The 27443-nt window shown below is 35.7% G+C and overlaps 2 protein-coding genes across 2 annotated transcripts in view; both read left to right on the top strand.

The window, feature by feature from the left end:
- LOC148944644 (uncharacterized) overlaps positions 1 to 27443 on the top strand; it is a 191446-nt gene that overhangs the window by 44144 nt on the left and 119859 nt on the right. The gene's annotated exons all lie outside the window — the stretch shown is intronic.
- Positions 1 to 27443, top strand: part of LOC148944645 (sushi, von Willebrand factor type A, EGF and pentraxin domain-containing protein 1-like) — a 103751-nt gene that overhangs the window by 15165 nt on the left and 61143 nt on the right. The window contains exons 3-5 of the mRNA XM_089099980.1: positions 2556 to 2775; positions 3664 to 5363; positions 9718 to 9949. Coding sequence (XP_088956106.1) covers positions 2556 to 2775; positions 3664 to 5363; positions 9718 to 9949 — 2152 coding nt within the window. The remainder of the gene's footprint in view (positions 1 to 2555; positions 2776 to 3663; positions 5364 to 9717; positions 9950 to 27443) is intronic.

Below are 27443 nucleotides of genomic sequence, written 5' to 3'. Positions count from 1 at the left end.
ATCCGACCCATCTGGTTCTTTTGGACGAGGCAACCTTAATATCTACTGTAAATGGCCTACCACAAACTTTTAAAAAGGTAATTGAGATAAAAAAAAATGCATGAACCAAAATTTAGATATAAATAGAGATACTGGAGATATTTCATTAAGCCCAATTTATGACACTTTAATTTTGAAGGACTCAATCAATATTTTCACCCGGTATAACTTGAAAGAACCTATTTGCACATCAAATGATGAACGAACTTGTAGGACAGCCAAAGCAATAGCAAAACAAAGGATTATAGCCCAATCATCTTGGTAGTTTTCTTTTTAATTGATTCCAAACTGGTTCTTATTTAGTTTCTGTTCTGTCGTTGACAAGTAAACTTCGAAAGATTTGATTTTCGTTGGTTTCTTTTTCTTTTCTTTCTTTCTTGTTTAGCACTGAGGACGAATCGGCGGAGGTCCTTGTCGAAATATTTGCTTATTTCCTCTTCTTTATGGTTCGCCACTGGCTGACAAAATCCTCGTTTTTTCACCTTTTTTTACTTTATTTTTCATTTTGTTATTTTCTTTCCTCTCTGAGTTTCATTTGTCAAATTAGGTCTTTAAGGATGACAACGCCTCCACACCCAAAGCCCTCAGGGCAAGAGCCGTAAGTTATACCCCAGGGGCATATAAGGTTTTTATAGAAAACGATGTTGTAGAAACTTCAAAAAGGGCTCATTCAATTGGAAATTGAAAGACCTAGTGCCCTTTTAATAGCCGAATATGATTGAAGGGCTACTAACCCCCCTCTCACGCCCACTATTTCCCCAAACACATACAATCAAAATTTGGAGATATCCATTTTGTTCAACGTAGTCGAAAGTTTTGGAAACTAGGTCTTTTACGATGATAACCCCATCAGAGCCCTCAGCGTAAGGGTTGTAAGTTATGCCCTGGGGGCATATAAGGTTTATATATAAAGCTGTTGTAGAAATTTCAAAAAGGGCTCACTTGATTCGAAATTGAAATTGCCCTTTTTAATAGTCTAAAGTGAGTGGAGAGTAATTAACCCCCATCTCACGTCCACCATTTCCCCAAACACATTCAATCAAACTTTAGAGATAGCCATTTTGTTCAACGTAGTTGAAAGTTCTGGAAATTATGTATTTAAGGATGGCAAACCCCCAAGAGCCTCCTGGGCAAAGGTTGTAAGTTATGCCCTGGGGGTATATAAGGTTTTTATAGATAGAGTTGTCGTAAAAACTTCTAAAGGGGCTCATTCAGTTGGAAATTGAGAGGGTCAGTGCCCTCTTTAATAGTTGAAAGTGATTTGAGGGTAACTAACCCCCTCTTACGCTCACTGTTCCCCAAAATACATCCAATCAAAATTTTCAGACAGCCATTTTGTTCAACGTTGCAGAAAGGCCTGGAAATTAGGTCTTTGAGGATGACACCCCCCCTATCGCTCAGAGCAAGGGTTGTAAGTTATGCCCTGGGGGTACATAAGGTTTTTCCTGAAAGTGTTGTCGTATAAACTTCAACAGAGCTCATTCGATTTGAAATTGAAAGGGCTAGCGCCTTTTTTAATTGTTGGAAATGATTGGAGAGTGTCTAACGCCCCTCTCACACCCACTCTTTTCCCAGACACTTCCAACACAATTTTGAGATAACCACTTCGTGCAATGTAGTAGAAAGTTCTGGACATTATGTCTTTAAGGATGACAACCACCCTCACAGCCCTTAGAATAAGGGTTGTAACTTATGCCCTGGGGGGCATATAAGGTATATATAATCGAAAGACATTGTGCCCTTTTTAATGGTCGAAAGTTATTGGATGGCTTGACATTTTTATAGTAAAGATCGATGTGGGTACAATGTATTATTTTTTTGTTGTTGTTGTTGTTTAGACCAGGGCACTTCGTATCGAAGGAGTTGTCCTACGAGCTTCGAAAAGGGCTCATTCGATTGAAAATAGAACTTTACTGAAAAAATGCAAATGAATTTGCATTGTCAGTTTAACATACATATACTGATATGTAGTAATCAAAATGTCAAAATAATTTGATTGATTAAAGTTATAAAAGTAAAAACATTTGTATTTTTTTCAGTAAAGTGCATATAATGCTATGGTCTTGTGAAGGGATGGGGGTTTTGAGCCCTACTCGTGTTAATTTCTGCTCGTTTTGAGTTTGACTGTTGTTTATTGTAATTTCTGTTCGTTTTGGGTTTCATTTATTTATCGATGCTGATTTGTGGTAGTTTCATGCTTGGTAGATTATTTGATTTTATTGTTGCTCATTTTGTTGAATGGAGTTATTTACTTTTCTTTGAAAAACTTCTTTTGTGAAAAAGTTTTTTTAGTTAATTAATATTAAATGAAGAAAAGTGGTTCAAATCATAAAAGACGATAAATAATTATTAAAGTAAACAGTATACGCTATAGTACTAATCCCCCCTTCCTTTCGGTAGTCTCGATTTTATTTTTGAATGGACTTTGTTTTTGCAGAATGGCTGATTAAGTATATAGCTTAGATCAGTATTTCCATATGATGTAAACTTAATAGCTTTGACGTGTATTTTTGAAGGTGATGGTCGACCTGGATCCAAATTATTGTACGACTGCGAGCGTGGACACGTATTAGCTGGTGAAAAGCAGAGGATCTGCTTAGAAGATGGAGAGTGGGACAATGAAGAACCCAAATGTGTTAAATTACGCTGTCCCAAGCCAAATGCCCCTGAAAATGGTCAGATACTTGGAGATGACGATTCATTTGCTTCTACGATAGCATTTGAATGCAACAAGGGGTTACTATTCTTTTTTTTTATTATTTCCTTTTTTCTCTTGTATTAACTTTTGTTGGTGATTTTCATTGAGTATTAACACTTGGTCTTTTGCACCTTGCCTTCTCTCTCTCTTTCTCTCTTTCTCTCTCTTTCTCTCTCTCTCTCTCTCTCTCTCTCTCTCTCTCTCTCTCTCACTCTCTCACTCAATCTCACTCTTTCTCACTCTTTCTCTCTCTTTCTTTCTTACTTAATAAATACCTAACAAACGGTTTTGAAGATACAAACGGAGGCTTTGTTTAATACAATAGAAACAATTTATTTTACTTTTCCTTTTCATTCAAAAATTTATACTCAGGGTATTCGGTTAAAAGTAAAGGCTATAAAATTTTCTAATTAGGAAAGCGTGTCTTGAAAGCTCAAGGCATTCTGTTTCTCCTATTGAATTTCCAGCTGCAAAAAAAGAATCGTGTAGTTTGAAAGTTAAAAATCTGGGGATAGGATTTAAATACATTAGGGGTGACAAAAATGCCCATGAACCAGTAAATAAAGCAATAGTTAAATCAGGGTTTGATATATTGGTTCTTTATGGAGTTCAGAGTTAAACCTCCTCCGCCTCCCATTTCAATCCTAAGGAGTTCGAATAAACAATTCGAAAATGTTGATGTATCTTTTGAGCTTTAGAGTATTATTACAAGGCTGAATCCTAACCAGCATTTTTTTTACCATATTTTCTACTTTGGGATCCAATTTTACAAACGAAGTAAGGATATAAGATCCAAGCCGCTTGAACAAATCATTTGGCTCATTTTCAGCTGAACTGACTTCTTTTGCAATATTTCTTCCTTGTTGATTTTTTAATTTGTCTAAACTCTTTGCCTGGCATTACCTTTATGGATTTCATTTTTACAGATATGAGTTGAATGGAGTCCACGAAATAGTTTGTACTGAAGAAGGACTGTGGTCTAACAAGGTACCTTCATGTAAACGTGTGTCATGTCCGCATCCTGGACTAATAAAAAATGGCAAAGTCTCTGGCTTGAATTACCAATATGAATCTAAGGTTGAGTATTCATGTCAGGTTGGCTACGAGCTTCAAGGTGACAAATTTAGACACTGTCAGTTTGACAGAACTTGGTCAGGAAATACTCCTGCCTGTGTGCCAAAACTATGCCCAGAAGTTGAAATCAGCTCGGGGAAAGTAAAGTATGAAACAAGAGCTTACAAAGACACTGCCAAATTCAGCTGCGATCCCGCTTTTGAGCTTCAAGGTGCTTCAGAGATAATTTGTGGACCTTCTGGGGAGTGGATGGAATCCCAACCTGTCTGTGTAATGATAACATGCAATATCCCTTCTGTGGAAAACGCAGAAATTGTCACTAAAACATATTATCATCACGATGAGCTTGAATTCACTTGCGCAAAGGGTTACAAGAGTGATGAACAGTCACCGAGCTGCACGTTAAATAGAACATTTTCATTTGTACCTTCTTGCTACCCAGTATCTTGTCCTACATTATCTGTGATAGAAAATGGTTCAATGAGTACTTTAAATAATACCTTTGGCACAAAAGTAGCATTTCAGTGTAATACGGGTTATTCTTTAGTTGGAGACGAGGAAGTTGTATGCTTGGATACAGGTGAGTGGAGTGGTGATCAGCCAAACTGTGCTCAGCTTCTGTGTGAGCCACCTTCTGTTTCAGAAAACAGTCATGTCACCTTAATGGATGTCTATAGCTATGGTGCAACTGTAAAATATACCTGCGATGTAGGGTTTATCGCAATTGGTGGTACGACTAGCGAGTGCGGTCCTAATGGCTATTGGTTAAGTGACCCACCTGTATGTGAAAAAGTTCAGTGTCTGAGTTTGTCGTTTTTGAAAAATGGTCATTATGATCAAAGTCTGGTATATGCTGGTGACACAGTTCACTTTTTTTGTGACGAGGGTTATACTATTATAGGAGAAGAGAGTCTTTTCTGTAAGGACGATGGATCATGGAGTGGTGATATGCCATACTGCTCTGAGGTTCAGTGCAAAGTTAAGCTTCAACCTGGAAACATTGTAATTCCGAGTAATTACAATGCTCAAATAGGAAGCAGCATATCTTTCAGTTGTCCAGACGGATACAGAACTACTCACAGCATTCTTCGTTGTACGGAAAATGGAACTTTCGACAATAACTACCCATCCTGTGAGCCAATCAGCTGTTCTAAACCAAAACCAACGCCAGATGGTTCTTTCTCAGGATATTTAGCTGCTGGTGAGATCATAAGCTATCACTGCAATGAAGGATTTAGGCTAGTAGGTGATAAAACTAGAACTTGCCTAAGTATGGGAACATGGTCTAATGAAAGTCCGTCTTGTGAAAAAATTGTTTGCCCCCAAATTGCAGATGCACCAGAGTTTGCAGATATGCTGATAGAAGGAAATGATTACGGAAGTTATGTAAAGTACTCATGTTTACCTGGCTATTACATGGTAGGCAGTGATGAAAGAAAATGTGAGGAAAACGGAAAGTGGAGCGGTATTGAACCATCGTGTCTTAAAATAGAGTGTCCTCCTCTGAATGCTCCTGGCAATGGAAGCGTAGAAATTCATTCATTTGAGCCCGGTAAGTTGGTCATTTCAGTAATGATCCATTTTCGTTTTTTCATTCTGTCTTTCGAAGATTTTTTTTCTTTTTCCTTTTAAACATAATGATTACAATGCTTAAATTATAATGCTAATGTGATTTATCTACAGATGGGGCCTTGGTAAATCATTGTTTGTTTACCTCCAAACATATTGAAATATTGGTAATTTCTGAATGGTCGTAGGTACGCAAGTTTTGACTTTAGGGGTGGAGGGTCCCTAAATTCTTGTCTTTGGGACTTTTACCGCAATAAGATGTTTCATCATATAGAAACTATGGGGATAGTTAGAAGCACCATAGTAGTGATGCTTTTTAGGGATACATTGTTAAATACTGTCCTGTAAACCATATTTACGGCTAATAGGATGTTCCTAAATACTGTCATGCAAACCTATCACCCCTAAGACGAAAGTAGAGCCGTTCCTAGGTTTGGTTGTGCCGGAGAAAAAATTAATTACACTGCCCTCTTACCAAATAAAACATAAGCAAAAAAAGCTGAATAAAAGGGAAAAATTTGATCAAAGTGCCCTCCCCCAGCTGCAACGCCCAGGGTAGCTGACCCCCCCCCCCTGAATGGCTCTGAACACCAGTCAGTTTTGGATAACTTGAGATTTATGTCTCCTAATTCGTTAAACTATGGGTTCATTTGTTAACTACTGTCTTTTATAGAGGCTGAACGTTCTAAAGATATAAGCTTTTTTTGTAAAAGAAAATGTTTACCAGCAAGTATAGCTGAAGTCCACGTGTCATCTTGTCTCAGTTAAAGGTCTTAAATAACACTTGAAAGTTTCTATTATTACTCAATCTTCAATGACAGTTTGAAACCTGAGAAAGAAAGGTCAAGGGTGGGTGAATAATAATGAGAGCACATAAGAGCTGACAAACTTTGAGAAATTGATTTCCATTAAGGGAAGCAGCTGCGTGACAAGAATATTCCCTGCAGATCAGAAGAACATAAGCAAATATACTAGACCTTTAGAAGGGAATTAAACTAATTGTTTGTAATTGCTTAATTTTAACTAAGTAGCATCATCACGCTTGTTTACAATAAAGGCTTGCTGCTCCAAGGCTCTCAAATACTCTTACGCGAACAGATCTTTGGGAGGATCTGTTTGCGGACATGTGGCTCTACGTATACCCTCCCCCTTCCCCAATAGGCACGTGCTTTCCTCTTGGAAAGATATGCTTATTTACTGTCTCTATGTATTGTACTGTGGTTGAGACATGACGAAAACTTCTTGTATTCATAAGGACAAAACAGTTTCGAAGTTACAGGGAATCAGGCATGGTATATTATTGAACATTTTCACCTATTTCTAGTTTTTCCAGATGGCGTTGCTTAGATAGTTACTGCTAGTAACGATGTACTAGTGGCTTTAAAGTAGCAAGGATAGTTAAAATGAAAGCTGATCCTTTGAATTGGTCGAGTTTTTCTTCACTATATTGAACTTCCATGGATGAACGCTTCCACAGGGATCGACGAGGTTGTTCATTTTATAGTTTCATAATTTTATTCCTAACATGAATAAAGTAAAAGGTGTTTTGAGTGAACAGTATCTTGAAATTAGAAGGTGAATAGTTTTTATCAATCGCTTGGCTAATGCAGCCTTGATAGGACTGTAGCTATGATACAACTTCGTACCATATTTTAGCAGAACTTTCTTTACATGTGGATTGATAAGTTCACTCTCCCTCGATTCTTCTGAATTTTGCTTTAGGAATCTTGATCAAGTATTGTTCTAGCGCAATCGCAATTTCCTCACCACGCTTGTATTTCAGTGGATCTACCACCACGTCTGCTATTTTTTTGCAACTTTGGCAAGATGCTTCCATCTACCATCTTGACTTTTGAGACTTGAATCATTGCTGCCGTGTTTCATTAATTGTTTTAAAATTTTTCAGTTAACTACAAGTGCCTTGAGAAAGTATGATGTCAAACTGTATCAATTACCGTCAATCAAGAAATTGGCTTCATTGGATAGAGTCCTCTTACAATTAGAGACAAAATCAGTTATTAGATCAATGTGATGTGTTGTTGCTAAGGGGGATTTGTAACATACTTCAAAAATAAAAAGTGGTGTAAATGCTAGGAATAGTGGCAGAGCATCATGAATGATGGGACCTTGAAGCCTCTAATACAAAAAAAAAACTAAAAAAACGGCTACCCAGCCTATAAATTTTTTTTGTGGCATAAGAAAATATTATTGTTGCCATTTTTTTAGATGAAGATAAATGGGCAATTTTTGTCCTACATTTAAGAAAACAACCTTACTACCGTTTATTGCATTATTTACGAGATTTACCATAGATTTCATCCTCATTCAAAATGCTCTATACGAAGAGAGGGAACACCACCGTTTTTCAATGATTGTCTCTAAAATTTGTAGAAACACTGTTTTACGAGTGCATCTGAACTTATCTTTGCTGAATTCCTCATGATATTTGACCATAAAAAGAAAGAGAAGTATTTCACTCTAAACTAACTTTTTTGCATGCTGACCAATGATCTGCGTTGCGCAGGTACCGATCTCCTGATTCGATATCTTCGGCTGGGAGTTCAATGCGTGGTTGGGGGCGAATCATTCGATGCTTCCCGTGTTTTCCCCAGGATTTCTCTTGGACAAAATTTAGAGCTGGGTTGACTCTGGTTGAGCTTTCAGAGTCATACGATTGACCGCCGTTCCAAACCAAATAACCTGCGACACTAGGAGTCGAACTTCTGCATTCACTCTAGAGTTCACTCTACATTCACTTTATTTGCTCTAGAGGCCTTTTCTTAAAAAGTTTTAGTAAACCATAGGCTAACCTTTCGCGTCCATAATAGGATTATCAGACGCTGGAACGTCACTCTACTCTCACAAGAATTGACTCGTCTTTTAGATATTTAACTTCGTAAAACTGTATGAATTCATTTCGAAATCTCTCTGCTTTCGTAGAGTAATATTTGCACTATAATAAATATTAAAAAGGTGCTATAATTAATTATTCTTGATTGTAGTTTTAAAAATTGTCGATGCAAAGCTGATTAACAAGTGTTAGAGAACTTAAGAATGCAGAGACTTGGCTATTGACTAATGGTTACCAGCTCGAAATTTTTTAACTTTACATTAATCTTATCTAAGAACAAAAGCTGCCAAACTATTTTGACGCGCATGGGGTTGAAAGGTATAATACTAACTGGGTTTTACTGAGTACAACGACAGTTATCACGAAAACACAAACACGGAGGGAAGCGAACGCCACATTACCTTTATACTTTTATTTTTACCTTTATACCTTTATACCATTTTATACCATTTTAAAAGGTATAATACTAACTGGGTTTTACTGAGTACAACGACAGGTATCACGAAAACACAAACATGGAGGGAAGCGAACGCTACCGTTTATTGAAAAGCAAGAGATGAAAACTTTGAAGGAAGAAAGAAGACTCTTGACCTTACAGATTTTTCAGTGTTATTGCTTGTGTCGCGTTTTCCTCGAATTTACGAGTGTCATTATGATGTAACTGCCTTCGGAGTACTAAAGGGCTTTAACAGGCTTGTCTGTTTATCCCGCTTTGAACAATGGGACACTCAAAGTCTTTTGAACCGAGAAACTCATCTCTAATAAGAAGAATCGGCGTCAGCCGGCAGCGCACCAAATTTCTTTTGGTGGCAAGCTGCGATGCGCAGCCGTTTCCTCTAAAAATCAGCTATTCGCTGCCGAAAAGAAAACCGACACGGTGTTGGGGTTTAGTAGCGACGCCAAATAAAAATAAACGTAGGTTAAAAATTCAACACCTAAAAATAAGCAAAAAATATATAACATCAAACAGCTCAAGAAAGTTCAGCTTTCCTTTTAAGATGTAGTTGTCTTTGGGTACCAACAGATTGTTACCGATTTGAATTATTAAAGATGAAAAGTTTGGCTGAATTTAAATAATTAATTTTGACTATTTAATTTCACTGTTTAATGTGACAATACTGACAAAAATTTTGTACTGCCCTAAAAACTTCATATTTTGAAACAACCAAAAAACAAAATTGCGGCTTTCTGGTAAGAATAAACCGAAGACGGGTCCAGCGGCCAAAAATATTTTTATTTTGATATCCTTTGTACATTAAGCTGTATCTGTTTTAAAAGTGCTTGCAGACTGTGGGATTATGAATATACAAAAGGTCACAAAAGGGCTTATCTCTTGTTCTTTCCCCCTATTTTGTTTTATTTTAGCTTGATGTGCAATCTTTTTTATTTTCTTTTTACTTTTTGCTGAAGCTTTAATCTGAGGAAAATAATTCTGAATGACGATATCAAAGCTAATTATCTCATCTAACTAGCTCCCTTTAACTAGGTAGTGTCATCATTTTCCATTGCAATGAAGGCTACAAACTCCAAGGCTCTAGTACTCTTACGTGTTTACCCAACGGAGAATGGAGTGACTTTGAGCCACAATGTGATCTAGTGCAGTGTCCAAAACTGGCCATTCCATCTGGCGGAGAGCTTCACATAGAGGGGGAAGGTCCTGGATCGTCTGCTATTTACAGTTGTAACGATAAATGGATCTTAAAGGGTTCAAGACAAAGGTAAAAAGGTTTCCTATTTTTGGATCGCTCTACTAGGATTGGGAAACCAATATAGAGGGAGGTATGAGGAATAAAATAACGTGAGAACAGCAGCTCTAATGCTCAAATAATAAAAAAAGACGTAAGAATAAAGGCCAACCTAAAACTATTGTCTTAATTACTAATTCTATTGCCATAACTTAAACTTTACGAAGTTGGTTACCATTTTGGTAACGCAGTAATTTAAAACGGAATAATTTTGGTGCCAATTTATCATAGACAGTATTTTCAAAACTTAAGCATTAGTCTAGGAAGGGAACGAATTGACTCGAGACAAATTGCAAGAGAATTTATTGTTTGACTACCCGACTCAAGAAAATGTGCCGATTCCAAACATGCAAAGTTTGCTTATCTAGCTGTTTCACAAATATATTATTTTTTTAGATTGAGGTTGATTTTGAGGGGGAGAATTTGTGTTTCTATATAAAGGAGTACAACAACGAAACTGATGTCTAGAATAGGGCATTAGATCACGGTGATTATAAAAATCACCTTTATTTGAACGTAAAATTAAGACTGTGGTTATTTTGAGGTTGAGGTTGATTTTGAGGAGGTGGAATTCGTGTTTCCGTATAAAGGCGTACAACAGCAAAATAGGGTGCTTAAATAGGATGCTAGATCACGGCGATTATGAAGGTCACCTTTATTTGAACGTAAAATTAGAACTCTCATTTATCTTTTTAGGTTGAACGATGAGTATATTGCCAACTACTCTTAAACTTTAAATTGTCGATATGAATTGTATATTTGCAAAGAAGAAATAGTGGAAGAGTCAGGTAAGGTCGTTTTGGGAGAGAAAGTTGCATTCTCGGCGAATGAAGCTAGTCGATAAGGAAGCGTGCAGATGTCACAGCAGTTATTGGGGGTCCTGTACATAAGTCATGCAGGTATAGATTCACAAACAAGAAATCTATTGAACAGTACTTGTCATTGTTGTCACTGATGAAACAAAGTCAGACGTAAAAATCTGTCCATTTATATGGAAACTTCAACTTCAAATCCGATTGTCTCTTTTGCTCTACGCCAGTTATCTTTCATAGAACAAAAAAGAAAGAAGACAGTTTCAAGGTAAGAACGAGAGAATTTGAAAATACATCGAGAGAGGTTTGTGGAAAGAGAAATGATGACTGGTCAGAATTCTTGCTGCCACTGCCGATCTTCATGCTGCTGAAGCACTTTGCCACAAATCCTGCTACTCAAACTTTCTAACCGAACGGAATATCCCCAACAAGTTTAGCTTGTTGTCTGGAAAATTCCTTTTTCCATTCCTTTACAGTCTGGAAAACGAAAGTCTGGTCGACCACAGAACTTGAATCAGAACGAGGCGTTCGAGAAAGTTGTCGAGTTTTTTCCAGACAATTTTTCCACTGAATGATCTTGTTAGTATGATGAATGAACTCATTTGCGACTCAGAGAATTCTGGATATAGTGAAAGATACATGAAAAAGAAGATACGACAGAGATTTGGTGAAAGCACAGAATTCGCATAGATAAACGGCAGACAGGAAGTCGTTAATCTAAGAGTCAGAGTTCATCCCATTCTCCACGAGCATTACTTATAGCCAAAAAGTTCCGATGTAGAACAGGAGAAGGAAGCTATCGTCTGAGCTACATCAGTTAGAATCAAAAGAGATGCCGAAGGTATTAAACAACAAATGAATGCCCATCCCAATTCTGAAATCTTCGAGGAGATAACAAACAACATCAAATACCTACTCTCATCTTTGTGGCTTTTCCTCGACACTCTGTTTTTAGGAGACAAACAGACAGGAAGGTCGCATCAATAGGTCAGTGCATGTTACAAGCCTTTGGCCAAAGGCAATCCGACTACCTCTTCAGATTGGATTATTTTTTCAGTTGCATCATCAATTTAAGCAGCTGAACGATTGAAGCGTGCAGATGTCACAGCACTTATTGGGGGTCCTGTACATAAGTATTGCAGGTATAGATTCACAAACAAGAAATCTATTGAACAGTACTTGTCATTGTTGTCACTGATGAAATAAAGTCAGACGTGAGAATCTGTCCATTTATATGGAAACTTCAACTTCAAATCCGATTGTCTCTTTTGCTCTACGCCAGTTATCTTTCATAGAACAAAAAAGAAAGAAGACAGTTTCAAGGTAAGAACGAGAGAATTTGAAAATACATCGAGAGAGGTTTGTGGAAAGAGAAATGATGACTGGTCAGAATTCTTGCTGCCACTGCCGATCTTCATGCTGCTGAAGCACTTTGCCACAAATCCTGCTACTCAAACTTTCTAACAGAACGGAATATCCCCAACAAGTTTAGCTTGTTGTCTGGAAAATTCCTTTTTTCCATTCCTTTACAGTCTGGAAAACGAAAGTCTGGTCGACCACAGAACTTGAATCAGAACGAGGCGTTCGAGAAAGTTGTCGAGTTTTTTCCAGGCAATTTTTCCACTGAATGATCTTGTTAGTATGATGAATGAACTCATTTGCGATTCAGAGAATTCTGGATATAGTGAAAGATACATGAAAAGGAAGATACGACAGAGATTTGGTGAAAGCACAGAATTCGCATAGATAAACGGCAGACAGGAAGTCGTTAATCTAAGAGTCAGAGTTCATCCCATTCTCCACGAGCATTACTTATAGCCAAAAAGTTCCGATGTAGAACAGGAGAAGGAAGCTATCGTCTTAGGTACATCAGTTAGAATCAAAAGAGATGCCAAAGGTATTAAACAACAAATGAATGCCTATCCCAATTCTGAAATCTTCGGGGAGATAACAAACAACATCAAATACCTACTCCATCTTTGTGGCCTTTCCTCGACACTCTGTTTTTAGGAGACAAACAGACAGGAAGGTCGCATCAATAGGTCAGTGCATGTTACAAGCCTTCGGCCAAAGGCAATCAGACTACCTCTTCAGATTGGATTATTTTTTCAGTTGCATCATCAATTTAAGCAGCTGAACGATTGAAGCGTGCAGATGTCACAGCACTTATTGGGGGTCCTGTACATAAGTCATGCAGGTATAGATTCACAAACAAGAAATCTATTGAACAGTACTTGTCATTGTTGTCACTGATGAAACAAAGTCAGACGTGAGAATCTGTCCATTTATATGGAAACTTCAACTTCAAATCCGATTGTCTCTTTTGCTCTACGCCAGTTATCTTTCATAGAACAAAAAAGAAAGAAGACAGTTTCAAGGTAAGAACGAGAGAATTTGAAAATACATCGAGAGAGGTTTGTGGAAAGAGAAATGATGACTGGTCAGAATTCTTGCTGCCACTGCCGATCTTCATGCTGCTGAAGCACTTTGCCACAAATCCTGCTACTCAAACTTTCTAACAGAACGGAATATCCCCAACAAGTTTAGCTTGTTGTCTGGAAAATTCCTTTTTCCATTCCTTTACAGTCTGGAAAACGAAAGTCTGGTCGACCACAGAACTTGAATCAGAACGAGGCGTTCGAGAAAGTTGTCGAGTTTTTTCCAGGCAATTCTTCCAATGAATGATCTTGTTAGTATGATGAATGAACTCATTTGCGATTCAGAGAATTCTGGATATAGCGAAAGATACATGAAAAAGAAGGTACGACAGAGATTTGATGAAAGCACAGAATTCGCATAGATAAACGGCAGACAGGAAGTCGTTAATCTAAGAGTCAGAGTTCATCCCATTCTCCACGAGCATTACTTATAGCCAAAAAGTTCCGATGTAGAACAGGAGAAGGAAGCTATCGTCTGAGCTACATCAGTTAGAATCAAAAGAGATGCCAAAGGTATTAAACAACAAATGAATGCCTATCCCAATTCTGAAATCTTCGGGGAGATAACAAACAACATCAAATACCTACTCTCATCTTTGTGGCTTTTCCTCGACACTCTGTTTTTAGGAGACAAACAGACAGGAAGGTCGCGTCAATAGGTCAGTGCATGTTACAAGCCTTCGGCCAAAGGCAATCCGACTACCTCTTCAGATTGGATTATTTTTTCAATTGCATCATCAATTTAAGCAGCTGAACGATTGAAGCGTGCAGATGTCACAGCAGTTATTGGGGGTCCTGTACATAAGTCTTGCAGGTATAGATTCACAAACAAGTTTCAAGGTAACTCAAACTTTCTAACAGAACGGAATATCCCCAACAAGTTTAGCTTGTTGTCTGGAAAATTCCTTTTTTCCATTCCTTTACAGTCTGGAAAACGAAAGTCTGGTCGACCATAGAACTTGAATCAGAACGAGGCGTTCGAGAAAGTTGTTGAGTTTTTTCCAGACAATTTTTCCACTGAATGATCTTGTTAGTATGATGAATGAACTCATTTGCGATTCAGAGAATTCTGGATATAGTGAAAGATACATGAAAAGGAAGATACGACAGAGATTTGGTGAAAGCACAGAATTCGCATAGATAAACGGCAGACAGGAAGTCGTTAATCTAAGAGTCAGAGTTCATCCCATTCTCCACGAGCATTACTTATAGCCAAAAAGTTCCGACGTAGAACAGGAGAAGGAAGCTATCGTCTTAGGTACATCAGTTAGAATCAAAAGAGATGCCAAAGGTATTAAACAACAAATGAATGCCTATCCCAATTCTGAAATCTTCGGGGAGATAACAAACAACATCAAATACCTACTCCATCTTTGTGGCTTTTCCTCGACACTCTGTTTTTTAGGAGACAAACAGACAGGAAGGTCGCGTCAATAGGTCAGTGCATGTTACAAGCCTTCGGCCAAAGGCAATCAGACTACCTCTTCAGATTGGATTATTTTTTCAGTTGCATCATCAATTTAAGCAGCTGCTTTCCAATTTACATGCTTAGTGCTATGGGTGTTAGCTCATTATATCACGAGACGAAGCTCTTGGAGTGTAACGCTTCGGTTTCTAACATCACAAGTATTGAAGGACTGGAAGGAACTTTTTGCATGCAGTTGGTAACGTCGATCACAACGTCCGAGCCCCTGATGGTAACGACACTTTTTAGGGTATGGGTATTATTGTTTTTCTGATGCCACTGTTGAGGTCTTCAACAGTACTTGAGAGGAGAAAGTTTTTTTTTCAAGGCGGATAACTGAACCGAACCGAATTCCCATTAATTAGGCCTCCATTCTCTTCATGCCCATGATAGGTATGAGACCAAGTGATCCCATTTCTATCTACTCCACACTCAGTTTCGTTTGCAAACAGTGTTCTAGATTCGGTGTGACTCCAGCACTGACCATCGATCAAACCGTTTACTGGAGAGCTCTTACTATTATTGCTGTCGATACGGATGTGGGCCCTGTCAAAAAAGTCATTCTGTGGCTGGGTGGCTTCCACAAACTCATGAGTTACGTCGGGGCTGTTGGAAAGATTGAATGGACATATGTTGGAAGACTCTGGACTTCGAGACACGTTGGAAATAATATACAGTCGGATTTGAAGTTGAAGTTTCATGATAAAACGAAGATTCTCACCTCTGAATTTGTTTCACCTGCGACAACGATGACAAGTATTCTCCAATAGATTTCGTGTTTGTGAAGCTAGATTCTTATGGGCAGGATCCCCAATAACTGCTGTGAAATCTTCACACTTCCCTGATCGATTAGTTTTATTCACCGATGAATAAAAACCTTTCTCTCCCAAAACGACCTTTCCAGACTCTTCCACAATCTCTTCTTTGCAAATGATACGCATTCATATCGACAATTTAAAGTTTAATAGTAGCTTGCTATGTATTCATCGTTCAACCTAAAAAGGTAAATGAAAGTTTTAATTTTTCGTTCCATTTATTTGATTTTCATTATCACCGTGATCTACAACCCTATTTTAGACATCAATTTTGTTGTTGTACGGCTTTATATAGGAGCACGAACTTCACCTCCTTAAAATCAACCTCAACCTAAAAAAACCCAAGCATTAATTTTACATTCAAATAAAAGTAACATAATCACCGTGACCTATTCCCCTATTCTAGATATAAATTTTGCTGTTGTACGCCTTTATTTGGAAACACGAATTTCACCTCCTCAAAATCAACCTTACCTTAAAAAAAAAAGCTACTTGTGAAACAGCGAGTAAACTTTACACATTTGGAATCACCCAATTTTTCTGAGTTGGCTAGTCATTTCTATTGCAATTTGTTTCGGGTTAGGCCCTTTTTTTCACACACTTCCTGAACTGCATGAAAAATCATTAAATGAAACAGAGGCAGGTCAGGGAGCTGGGGTGAGCCTCCCCCTGAATCTCTCTGGTGCCTTCGTTTCATTTTTTTTACTTTTTTTTTAAATAAACTTATCAGTTTGGTCAATTGTTGACGGCCTCGTCACATTGGACCCCTCCGAGATTTTGCTTTAGATCCGCCAGTGGAATTTAATCTACCGATTGGGTGGTGAATTATGTGTAGTAAAATTTTACCTGGAACCAAAAAGATCTAGGATAAAGATGATCAGTTTTTTTCTTATCAAAAGGCTGCTCCTTAAGAAAGAAAAGAATAAATTGAAAACCTTATGGTTTGGATAACAAAAAAGATAATGATTGTTGTTTTATAAAAAGAAAAGTAACAGTTCGTTTCTTTTTTTATTATAAGCTTTCCAAAAGCAAAGAAGCTGAGTGGTAATTAGCCTAGATTTTATGTGTAAAGTATTTTGAATTTAAATACAAAATGTGCTTGTGGGATAAGTATATTCAAGCTACGGTTTATTTATTTATATGTTATATCATTTATAGGCTATTAAAATTTAAAAATTTATCATTTAGAAGTACATAAAATATGTCACCAGCTCGTGGTATTTAAACCAAGCAGATACTCAAAATGGGGTTTCTACTTTGAAAGAAAAATGGTTCCCTTATCCTACCTCAATTAATGCTTGGTTCTTGCCAGGGGCGTAGCTCCAGTATTTTTATTTGGGAGGGGGGCAAGAGGGATTTCCATTCATAGAATAAAGGGGCATGGGTTATATAATGATTTTTTTCCATATTATTGGGGGGAGCTGCCCCCTTGCCCTCTGAAACGACACCACTGTCTTGCCACCTGGAAAAATTACAATAGCTACGGGAATTTTGTAAAGAGCCAAGAATATGTCCTTGCCATTGAAGTGTTTTGCTGCACACATTGGTAGGGATTTGCATGCGATCAAATTTGACTTTTTTCAACCTTTTCACGTCAAAAATTTCTCTGGTTGCGAAATTAAATATTGGCTTTCAGAAAAAGTGGAGGATCCCACTGTTGAGGAACAATTTTTCTAGACAACTATACGTTTGTGATTAAGGCATACTACGTATAATCCGAAAATTGAATGTGTGAAATTTACATAATTCGTTTGCGAGTTTCCAGTAGATTTTCTCACAGTCATTACCACATACGAACTTTCTTCTAAGATTAACAGTTAGTATTTATGAGCAGAACATCGTGCTGCTGCAGCCCTATCCTGGGTATTCTAAGATGTTTCTCTCTGACAAACTAGATTCTTGAAACAGCACTGAGAATTAATTGTTAAGTAAAGAAGTTTATAAAACTGACTTATCTTATTAAAGACTGTGGAACAGTAAAATTCCTAGACCCGGCCCATAACCGGGCAAAATTCACAATCTAAACCACAAGCTTTTTCAAAGCGGATCTATCGAGTTTACAATCTAGATTATGAGCTCACGATCACACATTTCAATGGAACATTTCGTAATCTTGATTGTCAGTAAAACGACAAATTTACAATCTAGATTATGAACTCGTAATTCTGATTGTCAGTGGAACAGCATTTTCGTGATCTAGATTATCAGTAAAATAGTAAATTTACAACCTAGACTGTGAGTTCACAATCCCGATTGTCAGTAGAACTGGATTTTCGCGATCTAGATTGTCGGAAAATTTGTCTCGGATTATATTATTCATAATCGAGATTATGAATAATATAATCCGATTTTTATCGAATGGCCAAAAAATTAATGAATAAAATGAAATTACAATAAAGAGTCTTAAAATTTCTAGCTGTTGACCATAAGTCAATAGCCAATTTCTTGCACTCTTAAGTTTGTTAACACTTATTATTCAACCTTGCATCAACAATTTTTAAAAACCATAATCTATCAGAATTAGTAGTAATCAACCTTATACTTTGCATAGGCCCCTGTACCAAACAGGTTTCTGGTGAGTATAGTCTGGTTTGATGGGTATAATCTGGTTTGGTGGGTACAATCTGGTTTGGTGAGTATAATCTTGTTTGATATACCGGATTTCTAATTCACGGTATACATGTCTTTTTTTAGGGTAAGCCCGTGTTAGAAAACCAGCGTGTCTTGTTTCGCTGTTAATATATTCAATTATTTTCTCAATTTGCAAAAAAGGTGTTCCATTTGCGTAACTCTGCTCTGAATGTCCTTAATGAGGATATAAATAATATAGAATGACATTGTGACTTGACCTAGCTTTACCTCTCCGATGTGGTCTGTATAATACACAAGTAACGTTTGAAAAGTATTGTCAATTTAAAATAGGATCTAACGTCCCCTTCGTTCCCCCATTTCTGAGGGGCAGGGGAGGGTAGGGGAGGGGAGAGGGAGTCAGTTTTGGAGATTTCTGATAACAAGTACCATTCATTGCGATCGTAGCTCTATGTTGGCTCGTTTTAAATACTTCAGCTTGTCTATTCATTTGTGTTAAATAAAAATCTTAAATCTGGAAAATGAAAAAATAAGTATTTAAACAAAATGTACGATGCTGCTAATTAAATAATAGTAGGCTACACTCAGAATTGTTTGCATGATGGTTCAGTTAAAGAGGTCTCACTTGCACGAGGGTTCAGATGCATGGGGGTTCACTTGCTTGGGGTTCATTTACACGGGGATTCAGTTACAATGGAACCCACACAAAAACAATGGGGCACACACAAAAGCCAAATGAATGACATTGCGACTTGACCTAGCTTTACCTCTCCGATGTGGTCTGTATAATACACATCTGGGGAGGGGAGAATGGAGGTAAGTATTTAGTTTAAAAAATGCTACGAGGACTTGAGTTTTGTGGGTAGGGTGAAAAATGGTACTTATTCAATATCCTGGTAAACATTATACCTCATTCTTTTATTCTAACTTAACTTCTAGGAATAGGACTTCATTCCATCGGCTAAATCAGTTTATTCATCTATAGCGGTGAACAAAAAGACTATTAATTCTCCGTATTCTTCTTCTTCTTCTGGTCATGCGCCCGTTTCTCCTTCTCTCTTCTTCTTCTGATCATGCGCCCATTCCTCCTTCTGACTCGGGGTCAGTTGACGTCTCAGTATCCGGTAAAAATTGCATATTCCACTCGTTCTCCACACCTCATAATAACCATCATGAGTAATATAGTGTGTGTCATCGATCTTAGGTTCCCGATCTAGACATGAAAATTAAAAGGCTTAAAATATATGGAATTTGTATAAGCTGTAATGAACAAAAATTATTACTTCACGATCGATATTATATGGATTAAGATAATGTATTAAAAAGACCGCCAATTATTTACAAATTAAAAACTATTTATTATATCATTAAAAAAAAGGGGATATAAGATTTCTTATAAAAAACGGTATCTCTTTTCCCCCTAAACACCAAAAAACTAAAGTTTAAATATTGTAAACGCAGTTAGAAACCACTGTTTGCAATCCATTTCTCCATTGAGAGGACCTGTTTGACTGACCAAAAATATTTTGAAACAAAATTTTAGTAACACATTCTACACTGTGAACAGTGTAAAAACAAATCCTCTTGATATTATTTGAAGAAATCATTACATAAAAATTAAATTAAAAACAAAAACATATTTTTCCAATTGAAAGTAAGGAGCAACATTAGAACTTAAAACAAATGAAAATTATTACGTATATGAACGAGATGGCACCGCTCCTCAACACCTCACTCTTTGCGCTAAACTCTTGGTACTTTTAAAAGAGGTTCTCATTGTTCTAATTAAACGAACCTTGTGTTTTACGAGTCCTTCTTAAGGAATTCTTTTTTTTTCATATCCCAGTTTTGTGTGGTTTTTTAAACATTTTTTAATTTATATATTATTTATTTTTTTAAGTTTTAACATTTTTTATATTTTTAACTAGTTGCCATTTTGCAGATTTTAATATAACTGACAAAGGAATCATATAGCATTCCGATATTTATTTATTTTTTTGCAAAAGCTGAATTTTGTTTCTAAACTATTAAATTTTTATCCTATTTTGTTTTATTTCATTAGCATTAACCGAACTTTACTTCTTGTATGGTTTACAGCTAATAGAACAGTACCGTAGAATTTTACTAAACTTTTTTTTTATTTATAGAGTTGCACTTTACTTTCACCCTGTTTCCCAAAAACTGTTTAAAGTTAGGGGTTTTTTTGCAGTTGTTTTCGTTTTTGCTTTACTGTTCGACTTGATAGGAATTCTGAAACTGGACTTAAATTATTTCATCAGATACACGTTAGTACTCTAAAGAGAAATTTGAGTCGCATATGCTTGGGCTATTAAGCGTTTGAATTGACAGCTAATGGAACAGTACCGTAGAATTTTACTAAACTTTTTTTTTATTTATAAAAATGTACCGTCTTAAAAATTTTGGGGGACATAATACACATATTAAATGATATTAACATTTTGATTACTAAATATCAGTATATGTATATTAAACTGACAATGCACATTCACTTGTATTTTTCAGTAAAGTGCAAATTTTGTTCTAGTCTTGGGAAGGCATAGGGGTTTCGCGCCCAACTTATGTTAATTTCTGATCGTTTTGAGTTTGACTCGGTTAATTATTGTAATTTCTGTTCATTTTGGGTTTCATTTATTTATCGATGCTGATTTGTGGCAGTTTCACGATTGGAAGATTATCTGATGTTATTTTTGCCAATTTTTTGTTTAATGGAGTTCTTTACTTTTCTTTGAAAAACTTATTTTGTAGAAAAAGTGTTTTTGTTTTAATTTTTTCTAATTAAGAACAAAAATCATTTTGTGGGAACAACTTGTGTTTTTGCGAGGAACGTCATTTTTGTAATGAGACCCAGAAAGCGTTTCAAAAAAAATTCTTCCCTGGATTTGCCATAAATTCGCTGCTTACGCTGAATAACCAAGTCAGCAAATATATCGAAGAAAAGAAGACGTCTGTAAGGGTATTTCAGTCCTTTACGTACACGTAAAGGAACCAAAAGCTTTCCCCAAAAATATAATTTTCTAAAATGGTGCACATTTTGTGTGTCGTGTCAAATTTTGACTGCACGGTTTCGGAAAAAAGAGGTGTTAGAGGCGGCGTAGTTACCATCCAATCTTTTTGGTCACTTAAAAATGGCACTCGAACTTTTAATTTCCAGTCAAATGAGCCCTCTTACGATATTTTAGTACCACTAGGTTGATAGACCAAAAATATTTTGAAACAATATTTTAGTAAGACATTTTACGCTCTGAGCAGTGTAAAAACAAATCTTCTTGATATTATTTGAAGAAAGAATTACATAAAAGTTAAATTAAAAATAAAAACATGTTTTTCCTATTGAAAGTAAGGAGCAACATTAGAAGTTAAAACAAATGAAAATTATTACGTATATGAACGAGAGTGCACCGCTACTCAACACCTCACTCTTTGCGCTAAAATCTTGGTACTTTTAAAAGAGGTTCTCATTGTTCTAATTAAACGAACCTTGTGTTTTAGGAGTCCTTCTTAAAGACTTCTTTTTTTTTCATACCCCAGTTTTATGTTGTTTTTTAAACATTTGTTAATGTATATATTATTTTTTTTTTTCAGTTTTAACATTTTTTAAATTTTTAAATAGTTGCCATTTTTTAGATTTTAATATAACTGACAAAGGAATAATATAACATTCTGATATTTATTTTTTTTTTTTTGCAAAAACTGAATTTTGTTTCTAAACTATTACATTTTTATCCTATTTTGTTTTATTTCATTAGCATTAACCGAACTTTACTTCTTGTATGGTTTATAGCTAATAGAACAGTACCGTAGAATTTTACTAAACTTTTTTTTTATTTATAAAAATGTACTATCTTAAAAATTTTGGGGGAAATAAGACACATATCAAATGATATTAACATTTTGATTACTAAATATCAATATATGTATATTAAACTGACATTGCACATTCACTTGTATTTTTCAGTAAAGTGCAAATTTTGTTCTGGTCTTGGGAAGGCATAGGGAGTTTCGCGCCCAACTTACGTTAATTTCTGCTCGTTTTGAGTTTGACTCTGTTAATTATTGTAATTTCTGTTCATTTTGGGTTTCATTTATTTATCGATGCTGATTTGTGGCAGTTTCATGACTGGTAGATTATTTGATGTTTTTTTTCTAATTTTTTGTTTATCACTACGTTTAACATCTACCCACCAAATGCTCCAAGCCTCAGAAGAAAAAGGGATTTTGAAAACTGGGAGCCTGATTTTCGAAAAAAGGGAGAAACACCCCCCAAAAAGTCAATAAGTTGGGCGTGAAACCCCATATGCCTTCCCAAGACCAGAATAAAATTTGCACTTTACTGAAAAATACAAGTGAATCTGCATTGTCAGTTTAATATACATATACTGATATTTAGTAATCAAAATGTTAATATCATTTGAATTATTAAAGGTGTAAAATTAAAACCATTTGTATTTTTTTAGTAAAGTGCAAATTTTGTTCATTTCTTGGGAAGGCATATGGGGTTTTGCGCCCAACTTATGTTAATTTCTGCTCGTTTTGAGATTGACTCGGTTAATTATTGTAGTTTTTTTTCGTTTTGGGTTTAATTTATTAGAGTTGCACTTTACTTTCACCTTGTTTTCCAAAAAGTGTTTAAAATTAAGGTTGTTTTTTTTGCAGTTGTTTTAGTTTTTTCTTTAATGTTCGACTTGATAGGAATTATTAAAATTGACTTAAATTGTTTAATCAGATACACGTTAGCACTCTAAAGAGAAATTTGAGTCGCATATGCTTGGGCTATTAAGCGTTTGAATCTGATAAGAAGAAGTTTAATTTCTTTTAATTCCCAAGATATAGATTCCTCTAAATCTATGATTCCTCATAGATTTTCGTAATAATTAACCGTTACCGCATATGCTTGGGGATATTAAGCGTTTGAATCTGATAAGAATGGGGTTTAATTTCTTTTAATTTCCAAGATAAAAACTTATAAAAATGCCTTAAAAATGCAGTGATGTGTGTTCAGTTCCTTCTTACAATTCGAATCATGATGTGGAACACAAATAGACGCTTTTATTTCGCTAAACTTGGTGAGCAGCTTTTTAACTTTTAGCTTTCAAATTTTTATAGAAACTGCAATAGTTTAAACGAAAAGTAGTAAATACAATTTAATTTTGATTTTGTAATTCAGTCATTTTTATAGAAACTGCAATAGTTTCACGAGAACCTTCTTTTAGCATATTTTAAGTTTAAACGGAAAGTATTAAATGCAAAATTCATTTTGATTTTGGAATTCAGTCATTTTATTCACTCGTATTTCTCAGTAAAGTGCAAATTTTGTTCTGGTCTTGGGAAGGCATATGGGGTTTCGCGCCCAACTTATTGACTTTTTTTGGGGGGGGGGGGGGGTATTTCTCCCTTTTTAGAAAATCAGGCTCCCTGTTTTCAAAATCCCTTTTTCTTCTGAGGCTTGGAGCATTTGGTGGGTAGATATTAAACGTAATGAAATTTATATATTTGCAATCTGCATAAAAACCCAATTCATGTCAATTGTTATCAAAATTACAATTTTGAGTTTCGGTTACAATTGAGCTAAGTCGCTCCTTCATTACAATTTAACACTATGAACTATTTGATAAAACTTATTGGGCTAACGTCCTATTTTTAATTAATCCTGTAGCAAACCGGAGTTTTTGAAGCACGATTCACGCTATTGAAGCTTAGTATTTCTGAGTCCAGTTGAAATGTGCTCCATTTTAGAAAATTCTCTTTTTGGGGGAAGCTTTTGGTTCCTTTACGTGTACGTAAAGGACTGAAATACCCTTACAGACGTCTTCTTTTCTTCGATATATTTGCTGACTTGGTTATTCAGCGTAAGCAGCGAATTTATGGCAAATCCAAGGAAGAATTTTTTTTGAAACGCTTTCTGGGTCTCATTACAAAAATGACGTTCCTCGCAAAAACACAAGTTGTTCCCACAAAAGGATTTTCGTTCTTAATTAGAAAAAATTAAAACAAAAACACTTTTTCCACAAAATAAGTTTTTCAAAGAAAAGTAAATAACTCCATTAAACAAAAAATTAGCAAAAATAACATCAAATAATCTACCAATCGTGAAACTGCCACAAATCAGCATCGATAAATAAATGAAACCCAAAATGAACAGAAATTACAATAATTAACCGAGTCAAACTCAAAACGATCAGAAATTAACATAAGTTGGGCGCGAAACCCCTATGCCTTCCCAAGACCAGAACAAAATTTGCACTTTACTGAAAAATACACGTGAATGTGCATTGTCAGTTTAATATACATATACTGATATTTAGTAATCAAAATGTTAATATCATTTGATATGTGTCTTATGTTCCCCAAAATTTTTAAGATAGTACATTTTTATGAATAAAAAAAAAGTTTAGTAAAATTCTACGGTACTGTTCTATTAGCTGTCAATTCAAACGCTTAATAGCCAAAGCATATGCTACTCAATTTTAAATTTTGCGTTATAAGTTTTATCTTTTTAAAAAATTTAAGTCCTTTATCATAATTCCTAACAATTCTAATAGTAAAGCAAAAACGAAAACAACTACAAAAAAACCCCTAATTTTAAACAGTTTTCGGAAAACAAGTTGAAAGTAAAGTGCAGCTCGTATAAATAAAAAAAAGTTTAGTAAAATTCTACGGTACTGTTCTATTAGCTGTAAACCATACAAGAAGTAAAGTTCGGTTAATGCTAATGAAATAAAACAAAATAGGATAAAAATGTAATAGTTTAGAAACAAAATTCAGTTTTTGCAAAAAAAATAAATAAATATCGGAATGCTATATGATTCCTTTGTCAGTTATATTAAAATCTGCAAAATGGCAACTAGTTAAAAATATAAAAACTGTTAAAACTTAAAAAAAATAAATAATATATACATTAACAAATTTTTAAAAAACAACATAAAAAGGGGATATGGAAAAAAAAGAATTCCTTAAGAACGACTCCTAAAACACAAGGTTTGTTTAATTAGAACAATAAGAACCTCTTTTAAAAGTACCAAGATTTTAGCGCAAAGAGTGAGGTGTTGAGGAGCGGTGCAATCTCGTTCATATACGTAATAATTTTCATTTGTTTTAAGTTCTAATGTTGCTCCTTACTTTCAATTGGAAAAATATGTTTTTGTTTTTAATTTAATTTTTATGTAATGATTTCTTCAAATAATATCAACAGGATTTGTTTTTACACTGTTCACAGTGTAGAATATGTTACTAAAATTTTGTTTCAAAATATTTTTGGTCAGTCAAACAGGTCCTCTCAATGGAGAAATGGATTGCAAACAGTGGTTTCTAACTGCGTTTACAATATTTAAACTTTAATTTTTTGGGGTTTAGGGGGAAAAGAGGTACCGTTTTTTATAAGAAATCTTATATCCCCTTTTTTTTACTGATATAATAAATAGTTTTTAATTTGTATATAATTGGCTGTCTTTTTAATACATTATCTTAATCCATATAAGATCGATCGTGAAGTAATAATTTTTGTTCATTACAGCTTATGCAAATTCCATATATTTTATGCCTTTTAATTTTCATGTCTAGATCGGGAACCTAAGATCGATGACACACACTATATTACTCATGATGGTTATTATAAGGTGTAGAGAACGAGTGGAATATGCCATTTTTACCGGATACTGAGACTTCAACTGACCCCGCGTCAGAAGGAGGAATGGGCGCATGATCAGAAGAAGAAGAGAGAAGGAGAAATGGGCGCATGACCAGAAGAAGAAGAAGAATACGGAGAATTAATAGTCTTTTTGTTCACCGCTATAGATGAATAAACTGATTTAGCCGATGGAATGAAGTCCTATTCCTAGAAGTTAAGTTAGAATAAAAAATTGAGGTATAAGGTTTACGAAGCTATTGAATAAGTACCATTTCTCACCCTACCCACAAAACTAAAGTCTTCCCAGTAGTTTTTAAACAAATCACTTACCCCCAGTCTCACCTCTCCAGATGAGTATTATCAAAATCACATTGGAGAGGTAAAGCTAGGTCAAGTTGCAATGTCATTCATTTGGCTTTTGTGTGTGCCCCATTGTTTTTGTGTGGGTTCCATTGTAACTGAATCCCCGTGTAACTGAACCCCAAGCAAGTGAACCCCCATGCATCTGAACCCTCCTGCAAGTGAGACCTCTTTAACTGAACCATCATGCAAACAATTCTGAGTGTAGCCTACTATTCTTTAATTAGCAGCATCGTACATTTTGTTTAAATACTTATTTTTTCATTTTCCAGATTCAAGATTTTTATTTAACACAAATGAATAGACAAGCTGAAGTATTTAAAACGAGCCAACATAGAGCTACGATCGCAATGAATGGTACTTGTTATCAGAAATCTCCAAAACTGACTCCCTCTCCCCTCCCCTACCCTCCCCTGCCCCTCAGAAATGGGGGAACGAAGGGGACGTTAGATCCTATTTTAAATTGACAATACTTTTCAAACGTTACTTGTGTATTATACAGACCACATCGGAGATGTAAAGCTAGGTTAAGTCACAATGTCATTCCATATTATTTATATCCTCATTAAGGACATTCAGAGCGGAGTTACGCAAATGGAACACCTTTTTTGCAAATTGAGAAAATAATTGAATATATTAACAGCGAAACAAGACACGCTGGTTTTCTAACACTGGCTTACCCTAAAAAAAGACATGTATACCGTGAATTAGAAATCCGGTATATCAAACCAGATTATACTCACCAAACCAGGTTGTACCCACCAAACCAGATTATACCCATCAAACCAGACTATACCCACCAGAAACCTGTTTGGTACAGGGGCCTATGCAAAGTATAAGGTTGATTACTACTAGAATTAACTATAGTACTGTTTTAAAATTTATAATAGCACACACATTATGCGAAAAGCAAAGAGAATTTGAAAATAAATTCCTACAGCTTCCTGAAGTATTACCTAAAAATCAAGTCTTTTCGTGTGCGAGCAGAGTGACGTTAAAACGTCCTGATATTACTAATTTGGACGCTAAAGTTGCGATGGACGCTAGCCCATGATTTACAAAAACTTTTTAGGAAAATATTTCTAATGTAAATTGAGTGAACGCAGAGTCAAATCTAAAGTTAATGCAGGGGTTTGAGTCCTGACGTCCCTTGTTATTTGGTTGGGAACAGGGGTCAACGGTGTGACTCTGTCAGCCAAGCCAGAGTCGACCCAGCTCTAAATGTATACCTGACGAAATCTGTGGGAAATACACGGGAAGTGTCCGATGATTTGCCCTCAACCACTTATGGCACTCCTGGCCAAAAGCTTTGAATTAGGAGATCAGAACCTGCGCAAGGTAGA

The sequence above is a fragment of the Artemia sp. Qi Xiang Cuo genome, chromosome 14 (assembly GCF_049724085.1).
Source record: "Artemia sp. Qi Xiang Cuo chromosome 14, ASM4972408v1, whole genome shotgun sequence".
NCBI classification, from domain to species: Eukaryota; Metazoa; Arthropoda; class Branchiopoda; order Anostraca; family Artemiidae; genus Artemia; species Artemia sp. Qi Xiang Cuo.
This window is presented reverse-complemented; position numbering and strand designations above follow the sequence as displayed.